Source organism: Salmo trutta, unplaced genomic scaffold (assembly GCF_901001165.1).
Source record: "Salmo trutta unplaced genomic scaffold, fSalTru1.1, whole genome shotgun sequence".
In the NCBI taxonomy this organism is placed as follows: domain Eukaryota; kingdom Metazoa; phylum Chordata; class Actinopteri; order Salmoniformes; family Salmonidae; genus Salmo; species Salmo trutta.
The window spans coordinates 2,354,450-2,365,735 of NW_021822962.1; the positions used below are offsets into that span (position 1 = coordinate 2,354,450).

Below are 11,286 nucleotides of genomic sequence, written 5' to 3' on the forward strand. Positions count from 1 at the left end.
ACTAGTTACTATATTATTTATTTACATATTACCTCAACTACCTCGTACCCTGCACATTGACTCGGTAACGATACTCCTTGTGTGTATATATAGCCTCGGTATTTTATTGCGTTACTATTTACTTTTTTGTGCTAATCCCCCTTACTTTTTAACTCTGCATTGTTGGGAAAGGGATCGTAAGTAAGCATTTCACGATAAAGTCTACACCTATTGTATTCGGCGCATGTGACAAATACAATTTAGATTTTTGACAAGGTGTCGATGTGCCCTTGAGCAAGGCACTATACCCTAATTTGCTCCAAGGGCGCCGTACTACTATGGCTGACCCTCTAATACAACACATTTCACTGCAGCTATCCGGTATATGTGACAATTTGTTTTATTTGTTAAATCAAATGACTTGATATAAAGTCACCAAAAACACTCACAAACTTTTACAGATGCACAATCGAGAGCATCCTGTCGGACTGTATCACCGCCTGGTACGGCAGCTGCTCCGCCCATAACCGGAAGGCTCTCCAGAGGGTAGTGAGGTCTGCACAACGCATCACCGGGTGCAAACTACCTGCCCTCCAGGACACCTACACCACCCGATGTCACAAGAAGGCCAAAAAGATCATCAAGGACATCAACTCTATACCAACTCTATACCATCTACTGCATCTTGCCTATGCCGTTCTGCCATCACTCATTTATATATTTTTATGTACTGGTACGTATTCATTCCTTTACACTTGTGTGTACAAGGTAGTTGTGAAATTGTTAGGTTATATTACTTGTTAGATATTACTGCATGGTTGGAACTAGAAGCACAAGCATTTCGCTACACTTGCATTAACACCTGCTAACCATGTGTATGTGACAAATACATTTGATTTGATTTGAATATGATAGAGAATACATTTTAGGTGAATGAAAGGGGCATGCTGACAATGCATTTAATTCAGTGGTCATTTGTTGGGCTACAATAGTTATTTATGTATTTGTTACCATAATTTGGCTGATATGTATTTAGGATCATTTGGCAGTTTTGTGTGTTTTATATTACAGTAAATGTGGATAAGGGCCTATTCTCTATATTAGAGGTCGACCGATTATGATTTTTCAACGCCGATACCGATTATTGGAGGACCAAAAGGGCCGGTGCCGATTAACCGGCCGATTGTTATTATTATTTTTTGATAATGACAATTACAACAATACTGAATGAACACTTATTTTAACTTAATATAATACATCAAAATCAATTTAGCCTCAAACAAATAATGAAACATGTTCAATTTGGTTTAAATAATGTAAAACAAAGTGTTGGAGAAGAAAGTAAAAGTGCAATATATGCCATGTAAGAAAGCTAACGTTTAAGTTCCTTGCTCAGAACATGAGAACATATGAAAGCTGGTGGTTCCTTTTAACACGAGTCTTCAATATTCCCAGGTAAGAAGTTTTAGGTTGTAGTTATTATATTATTATAGGAATTATAGGACTATTTCTCTCTAAACGATTTGTATTTCATATACCTTTGACTATTGGATGTTCTTATAGGCACTTTAGTATTGCCAGTGTAACAGTATAGCTTCCGTCCCTCTCCTCGTTCCTACCTGGGCTCAAACCAGGAACACATCGACAACAGCCACCCTCGAAGCAGTGTTACCCATGCAGAGCAAGGGAAACAACTACTCCAAGTCTCAGAGTGAGTGACGTTTGAAACGCTATTAGCACGCACCCCGCTAACTAGCTAGCCATTTCACATCGGTTACACCAGCCTAATCTAGGGAGTTGATAGGCTTGAAGTCATAAACAGCGCAATGCTTGAAGCATTGCGAAGAGCTGCTGGCAAAACGCACGAAAGTGCTGTTTGAATGAATGCTTACGAGCCTGCTGGTGCCTACCATCGCTCAGTCAGACTGCTCTATCAAATCATAGACTTCATTATAATATAATAAACACACACAGGTGGCATCCTATCAAGAAGACTGCAGATTGTCAATACTGATTAGCCAACTACTGCAAAGGCCAGCAGCGTGTGGAGCGGCCCATTGCTGCAGGGCTGGCCACTCTCCCAGCCTGCTGTCTGGCGGCCCACTGCTCAGAACAGCCTGCTGCCACATGTCATCAGAATCACTAAGATCCAATGGAACTGCATGAATCCATTTCCATTCCATAATAGAATGTAGGCCCTACTGAACATAGAATACATTCCGGCACTATGGAACCCCAAGAGCAAATATTTCTAGGTAAAACAGAGATCAGAGAACAGGAAGTAGGCCTATGACTTTTAAGTGTTGGCTAATTCTATTGTCCGACTAGACAGAAAAGAGAATCAATTCTTTTGGATAATCAATCACTTTTACAGTTCCACTGAGAAACAACTCAGAAAAATGTCAAGACATAAAGCAACAAATTGTTTTCTCTCCCCCTTTATTGTGTGTTATGTTGACATATAACAGTTTAATTCAGTGTAGAATCCTTCACTAAAACAAAATACTCTAGGCCTTATTGTTTTGCATTGGCATATCATGGCTGATATTAATGACAAGGCCCTTATTCATTTATACTTTTTGTTTAATATCTTAAATGTAACCCACATTTACTGTAATATAAAACACACAAAACTGCCAAATGATCCTAAATACATATCAGCCAAATTATGGTAACAAATACATGACTAACTATTGTAGCCAAACAAATGACCACTGAATTCAATGCATTGTCAGCATGCCCCTTTCATTCACCTAAAATGTATTCTCTATCATATTCAAATCAAATTTATTTCTCACATACACATGGTTAGCAGGTGTTAATGCATGTGTAGCGAAATGCTTGTGCTTCTAGTTCCGACCATGCAGTAATATCTAACAAGTAATATAACAATTCCACAACAACTACCTTGTACACACAAGTGTAAAGGAATGAATATGAATATGTACATAATAATATATAAATGAGTGATGGCCGAACGGCATAGGCTGGATTCAGTAGATGGTATAGAGTACAGTATATACATATGAGATGAGCAATGTAGGGTATGAGAACATTATATAAAGTGGCATTGTTTAAAGTGGCTAGTGATACATTACATCAAGATGCAGTAGATGGTATAGCGTACAGTATATACATAAGAGATGAGTAATGTAGGGTAAGTAAACATATGATATAAAGTGGCTAGTGATACATTGATTACATAAATTTTTCCATTATTAAAGTGGGTGGAGTTGAGTCAGTATGTCGGCAGCAGCCACTCAATGTTAGTGATGGCTGTTTAACAGTCTGATGGCCTTGAGATAGAAGCTGTTTTTCAGTCTCTCGGTCCCAGCTTTGATGCACCTGTACTGACCTCGCTTCTGGATGATAGCGGGGTGAACAGGCAGTGGCTCGGGTGGTTGATGTCCTTGATGATCTTTTTGGCCTTCCTGTGACATCGGGTGGTGTAGGTGTCCTGGAGGGCAGGTAGTTTGCACCCGGTGATGCGTTGTGCAGACCTCACTACCCTCTGGAGAGCCTTCCGGTTATGGGCGGAGCAGCTGCCGTACCAGGCGGTGATACAGCCCGACAGGATGCTCTCGATTGTGCATCTGTAAAAGTTTGTGAGTGTTTTTGGTGACTTTATATCAAGTCATTTGATTTAACAAATAAAACAAATTGTCACATACCGGATAGCTGCAGTGAAATGTGTTGTATTAGAGGGTCAGCCATAGTAGTACGGCGCCCTTGGAGCAAATTAGGGTATAGTGCCTTGCTCAAGGGCACATCGACACCTTGTCAAAAATCTAAATTGTATTTGTCACATGCGCCGAATACAATAGGTGTAGACTTTATCGTGAAATGCTTACTTACGATCCCTTTCCCAACAATGCAGAGTTAAAAAGTAAGGGGGATTAGCACAAAAAAGTAAATAGTAACGCAATAAAATACCGAGGCTATATATACACACAAGGAGTATCGTTACCGAGTCAATGTGCAGGGTACGAGGTAGTTGAGGTAATATGTAAATAAATAATATAGTAACTAGTAACGCAATAAAATAATAATGAGGCTATATATATATATACAAGGAGTACCGTTACCGAGTCAATGTGCAGGGGTACGAGGTAGTTGAGGTAATATGTACATGTAGGTAGGGGTAAAAGAGACTAGGCAATCAGGATAAAGTTACAGCAGCATGTGCTATGTGAGAAAGTGTTCGTACGAGTTTCTCAGCAGTCTTATGGCTTGGGGGTAGAAGCTGTTCAGGAGCCTTTTGGTGCCCTTCTTGGCGCTCCGGTACAGCTTTTAAAACTATATTTAACCTTTAACTAGGCAAGTCAGTTATTAACAAATATTTATTTACAATGACGGCCTACACCGGCCAAACCCGGACGATGCTGGTCCAATTATGCGCCGCCCCATGGGACTTCCAATCACAGCTGGGTGTGATACAGCCTGGATTCAAACATTGGTGTATGTAGTGATGCCTCAAGCACTGAGATGTAGTTCCTTAGACCGCTGCGCCACTCGGGAGGCCAAGCTTGCCATGTGGTAGCAGAATGAACCGAAGTTCTTGACAATTCTTAGGGCCCTTCTCCAAGGTATTCGAACCAGTGATCTTTTGATTACTGGCCCAATGCTCTAACCGCTAGGCTACCGGCCACCCAGTTATTACTTCAAGGTTTAAAGTGGAAAACCATTTCTGTGAGAATAGTTAACATGGTTCACTGTAGTCCAACTCTTGGTTACTTCTGGAAATTGGGTAGCTGGAGGTAATGTAGGTGCAATTCACAGATTCTCAGTTAAGTGTGAAAGTCTCCTGCATTCTAAACGTTTTATTCTCACTGCTCCTGACGACCAAAATGAATACATCTGCATCAGAATAAAATAAAAAGGGAGTTAATGCAGACAGAGTCGCACCCTTTGCTTGTGTTAAATCCTGCATAACTTGGCGTATGAGTTGGGGAATACCTAACATATATAGATACTTAACCATTTGAGTGTGTGTGTCCAGCTAAAGCAAAATAACATGGCATTCAAGGCCATTCTGAGTCCAAAGACCACCAGATTGACCACAGGAAAAAATATATATAGGACCATGGGCAATGCAGTATTTATCATACAACAAAACATCTTAGACAATCTTCAAAGACGATAACATGATGCATTTTAATCAAAGAATTTCCACTAAGTTTAATGGACAACTTTTACACTATAATGCAATAAACATTTCAACAAATAATAGTTGCAAAATTAAGTTCTACCTTCACCCAGCTGTTATAGAAAATAAAATTTCAGGCAAATTTCACTAAAAGAAAAAGCTTCAGAAACAGGCTACATAGCAAGCAGGCGATGGGCAAAATACAAATAAACAATTGTTATTCTTTAAGGGGGAAAAAAACAGAAAAGGTTTGTCCGTTACACATGGAGTAGAAGGCTATACACACACACACACACAGTATTTTTAAAATCAAAAATGGTTCAGTCGCCATCTGTTGGAACCACCAAACTAACTAAATACAGTCCGAGATGTTCTTCCTAAAACGTCACAATTTAAAACCCAAAAAGGTTCTTTCATGTTCTATACGGAGGACAAATTTCACACAAAAACTAGTTTTACTTTTCTGCTGCCTATTGGTCTTCCACTCAATTCCTCAACTGCCATTAACGCCTCCAAGTGAGATTCAAAAACAACCGTTGCTGAGCCTTTGGGAATCCCTTTGTTGTCATACTGCAATGAGACCGATCCAGGAATTACACGATATCCAAAGCAAAAATCATAGATTTCTTCAATTCTGATAGTCCAAGGCAGATTAACCAGTTTCAGGCATGTTGGACCATCAAACTGCTGCGGTGCAGAAGGTCCATAGCCTCCATGTCTATGAGCAGAGCCATTGCCCCTGTTGTCAAGCAGAACAGGGTTTTTCATCATGTGAGAATCCAGACCCAGACTGCTGCCTCCATGAATATGAACCTGCAGGTCGTTCATAGGAAGATGGCCTATATCAGGGTTAACCCTGTAATCAGTGTACAGATGGGACATCGCCTCACTGTTCCTGGCCAAGTACCTCTCTGAGCTTCTCTCCATCTGTTGCTCTGTCACTGCAGGTTCACCAACACCAAATTCACGCATCTGAGCCAGAGAAATGCATTTCAGGATGACATTTGTTCCAAGAAACCCTTGCCCATTCAGAGACTGTGCCCTCATAGCCTCCACCTCAGTCTGAAAGATCACCAAAGCCTCTCCAAGCCCATTGCCCTTATGATCAAGCAGCAAAACAACAGCCTCCTCTGAGATCCTGAAGCCTAGGAAGAAGTCCACAATCTCAACTTTGCGCACGTCAAAAGGCAGGTTTCGCACATACAGGCAAATCTTCTCAGATTCACACGCATCCTTCTTGGTCTCTCTTGGAAGCCTTTCCTGAGATCTGCTGTAAGACCTTTCAGAGGGTGGTGCACCATCCATTGGATTTTCCCCAGATTCTAGCATGGCGACCATTTTCTCTTTCGAGATAGGAGAGATGTACACAATTCGTTTGAGAAATTTCTGCTTGTGAAGAGTCAAGGCAGCACAGTAGTCCCTCAGGCTTCTGAACAGCACAAATACGGAGCTCGTCTCTGATCCATACCTGTCAAGAAGGTGAAGGATCTGATCATACTTGAGGTCTGCATGATGGAAGATCTCCTTTATGTCCCTCTTCTCCACTAAGTAGGGAAGGTTTTCCACCAAGACACAGAACTCCTCATTGGGAGGAGAAGAGGACTTTGTAGACCTGTAGGCCACTGGTGAGCGAGACCTAGCACGGTCTGGAGGATACCTCTCAGTGTGAGCTGACGAAGGCCCTCTTCTAAACTTACCACTGCTGTCTTTAGCAGGTTCCACACCACCACCTGCCTTAAACCACTGCTCTTCTGAGCTTGCATAGAGTTCCACAAACCTCGCTCCAATGTAATGCCGATCTCTTTTCAGACCCTCTCTAGCATCCAGTCTGGATTCGAACTTGACAATTCCTTTCCCATTTGGTTGGCCGCGATCATTTCTCATCATAATAATGTCCTCCAACACTAATCCGTCAAAGAAATTTCTCACATTCTCTTCGGTCGTAGTAAAAGGCATGCCTTGCATAAGCAAATACAAGTCATCTTGACAGCTTGGCTGTGAGGAAGGCTTTCGGGCGTGACTACGTACGTTACTGTAAGACACTGATCTACTGCCCATCTCCACGCGCTCTTTTCTTCCAGGTTCCTCATTCCTGCCTTCTTTTTCCGGTCTTCTGAAACCTTCCTTATACGGCCTCTTTTTGGTCACCTCAGGTTTTATACTTTGCTTGAGAACAGCCTGCATTTCTGACTTGCTGCTCAGCCGTAAGCGAACCGGAGAACCTTTGATGGATCCCTCTGAACGTGTCATCGCCCGCCTCGCGTCTTCATCGGAAGCAAAGATTATGAAAGCCTCCTCATGCTCCCCACCAATAATGTGCACCCCACCATCTGGGATTTTGAGGCCAGTGAAGAAATTGCGAACGTCCTCAGAACCTGCAGTGATTCTGAGCCCCTGTAAACGGATGACCACCGCCATTCCGACAACAGCACAAACAACAGCACCTGTAGACAGAGGGGTACATAATAGCATTATTGCAGAACAGTCCTGTGTCCAGCTCACCAATGCTCTCCAGACCATTCCACTATAACATCACCAAAACAGGTGACACCTTGAAAATGAAAACAGCAACTGAAAACGTTCTGAAAGGATTACGCTGTGCACAAATCTGAAGGTCCCAATACGACACTTAGGCCACTACAAAAAGCAAACACCATAAAAAAAATGTACAGGCCTACAGGCAACAACGGTAAGTCGGAGATTCTAACATCTGAAAGATTAGAATGTCGTCTCCAGGAGTGACAAAGTTCAACCATTAAACTGGATGTCCCTTTCACGGATTGTTCCATCTCAAATCAGCTGTGCATACATTAAATGCATCAGGTATGAGCCTTCACCATAGTATAATGGCAGGCTTCCAATCTACAATTCCAGGCTTCACTTTACAACTATTCAATTGGATCAAGTGTTAAAAGGTTCACAAGTTTCATGCAATATTCTCCTTCGTTGAGTCACATATACACTACATGACCAAAGGTATGTGGAGACCTGCTCGTCGAACATGTCATTCCAAAACCACAGGCATTAATATGGAGTTGGTCCCCCCTTTGCTGAAATAACAGCCTCCAGTCTTCTGGGAAGGATTTCCACTAGATGTTGGAACATTTCTGCGGGGAATTGCTTGCATTCAGCCACAAGAGCATTGGTGAGGTCGGGCAATTAGGATTGCCTCGCAGTCTGCATTCCAATTCATCCCACAGGTGTTCAACGGTGTTGAGGTCAGGGCTCTGTGCAGACCAGTCAAGTTCTTCCACACGACAAACCATTTCTGTATGGACCTCACTTTGTGCACAGAATCATTGTCATGCTGAAACAGGAAAAGGCCTTCCCCAAATTGTTTCCAAAGTTGGAAACACAGAATAATCTACAATGAAATTGTATGCTATAGTGTTAAGATTTCCCTTCACTGGAACTAAGAGACCTAGCCCGAACCATGAAAAACAGCCCCAGACCATTATTCCTCCTCCACCAAAACTTTATAGTTGGCACTATGCAATGAGGCAGGTAGGGTTCTCCTGGCATCCGCCAAACCCAGATTTGTCCATCGGACTGCCAGATGGTGAAGCATGATTCATCGCGCCAGAGAAGCATTTCCACTGCTCCAGAGTCCAATGGCGGCGAGCTTTACGCCACTCCAGCTGACACTTGGCATTGCGCATGGTGATCTTAGGTTCGTGTGCGGCTGCTCGGCCATGTGCTCGATTTTATACACCTGTCTGCAACGGGTGTGGCTGAAATGACAAAATCCACTAATTTGAAGGTGTATCCACATACTTTTGTATATATAGTGTATTTCTTCTCTGCGTTGCTGGCATGAAATTTTGTATTTGCCACAAACTCTCCAATCTATATCAGAAACAGGCATATATTCAGACCATCAGAATACCCAAACCACAAAAAAACGAAAGGCACAGCATTAACCAATCTCTGTAGATACTTAATATCTAGCAATAACCCATCAATCATTAGGCCTATATCTCGACATACCATACACCATAATTAATAAAGGGGGAATGACATTAGCCATGGACATAGTTAAGCACTTTTCGGACAGCGGAATATGGTCTAGTACCCCTCTGAGTACACCACTTGTCCCTGAAATCAAAGCGGCTAGTGTCTCCGGCAGCTGTTCCAAAGACTGTGACCATAGCAACGAAATAAACATTATCGACGTACGAACGAAGAAACGCTATAAGCATTCATAAAAAAGTATTTACACGCAACAGAAACGATAAATCCAAAAATGGATTAGGGGGGAAAAAATGGTATTGTTAAACGTGACTCTAAACTGACAAGTGTTTGCCAGCAGGCAAGTTAGCTGATCCCGCTGTTGGATGTAAGTGTTGATGTATCACCACGCAGGATACATGTTCTACTGTGATTGATCAACAACGGCACCCCTTGAAAAATAAGAGCAGAATCCTATTTTCTCTGGCTGAGCGGCTTCCATGCGCACGAGAACCACCGACCGCTCCGCCTGGATAGAATTGTGCCACCCCGTGCTTTCAGTCCGTGCCTTTAATCCTTTTCTTTGATATGCATCAGTCCACAGAGAGTCAGATATGGGCTTTTCTAATTCGGCAGTGTTGTTACTCCAGTCCATACACCCTGGTGTATTACTAATAAGGAAAGTGTTTCCATCACTACGGCTAAGGACTTGGAACAGTTACTCCGTGAGGTGTGTTAACCATGTTCGGGGAAAACAAGTCAAACTTTCCCAGGTCTGGCCCCAAGTCTGAGTAGGTTCACGGCCCAAGACCTTTAGATTTTTTGGGGCCAGGCCTCAGAGGTGGAAAAAACAAGTCTTATGACTTCAGTCCAAACACCGGGGTAAAGTCTATTGGAAATGCACCATAGGCATAAGAGTAATAGCTGGCATACTTGAGCATGATTGGTCGTTCTGCTGTACAAATCAAAAAGAAACTGCCCGCACCCAGCAGAGCTAAAAATGGTACCCTAATGTGACTGATACTAGTCAAAACAACGTCATGCCACAAAATACATTTAATGTCGAGCACACACACGCCATTGGTCAATTTAACGCAAACATATACTGACACCTTTAAAAATATCATTTGTGTAAACTAGATAGAGGACTTTTTACGGCGCGCGATATAAAAATGTCCATTCCCAGTCGCACACTGTGATTCAGGGTTTCATAATCAACCCACATTAACATAATTGGACGGCGACATTTTATTTAATAAGCCAAGTTAAATGCAGAGACGAGAACCGTCACAAAGCAACCAGTGCGAGACACACATCTGGCTAGAACAATCAGTATACGTGAAACTAGCTAGAAAAACCAAAAGCTATGCCATTACTTGAGGAAACTAGCACACAGCCCACCATAGCAGGGTTCCTAACGTTAGCTAGCTAGCCACTGTGTATGCTAGCCGGTTAGTTCACAGCTGAACACCCACATTGTCAGCGTTTTATTTACCTAAGAAAATGCACAAGCAAAATACACCATACAACACTAAAAACTGAATTATTATAAAAACGTCGCAATTTAACGTTAGCTAGCTACATGGCAGCTAGCGTAGCTAACAACGCTAGCTAGCAGGGCCTTGCAGCCTGGCTACTCGTAAAATAACGCTACACTAGCATGATAATTCCATCCCAAGAGTCATACCTAAGAGAGAACTTACACAGGCAGCGAGATAAAAAGTTATTTCTTATAAAATTTGACAAAAAAAACTAAAGGATGGCAGGAAAGAATAGATTTTGCCCTTCGAGTTTCAAACACGTTCGGAAATACGGAATCCCAGAGGGAGAAGTAAGCAGATCTCGCGTGTCATTTCTTCTTCTTTGGCATCATGCCGCCACCTACTTTCAGTAGTGTGTGTTTATATATATATATATACACACACACACACACACACAGTACCAGTTCAAATTTGGACACACCTACTCATTCAAGGGATTTTCTTTATTTTTACTATTTTCTACATTGTAGAATAATAGGGAAGCCATCACAACTATGAAATAACACACTCCAGAACGCAGCTCACTCTGTTCACACTTGACACCAACCTTCTTCAACACCCAATCTCCATTTTGTATTACCATCTTCCTCAAATTCCTCCTCAGAAATCCACCTTTCTGTATCCCTGTCCCAATATTCCTCAACTGCCAACATTGCTTGCGGCCTGCCCGCC

At 42.2% G+C, this 11,286-nt stretch overlaps 1 protein-coding gene across 2 annotated transcripts; it reads right to left on the minus strand.

Annotated features, from left to right (window-relative positions):
- Positions 1-5,065: 5,065 nt before the first annotated feature.
- Positions 5,066-10,904, minus strand: LOC115187666 (RNA-binding protein 12B-like). Of its 2 annotated transcripts, none has more exons than XM_029746646.1 (2): positions 10,777-10,904; positions 5,066-7,569 (listed from the first exon to the last, which is right to left on the minus strand). In XM_029746646.1, the coding sequence occupies exon 2, from the start codon at positions 7,541-7,543 to the stop codon at positions 5,564-5,566; it is 1,980 nt and encodes a 659-aa protein (XP_029602506.1). In that variant the 5' UTR covers positions 7,544-7,569; positions 10,777-10,904; the 3' UTR covers positions 5,066-5,563. The 2 variants fall into 2 exon arrangements, with proteins under 2 accessions (XP_029602506.1, XP_029602507.1); XM_029746647.1 differs by having other exon boundaries at positions 10,761-10,904.
- Positions 10,905-11,286: the final 382 nt, after the last annotated feature.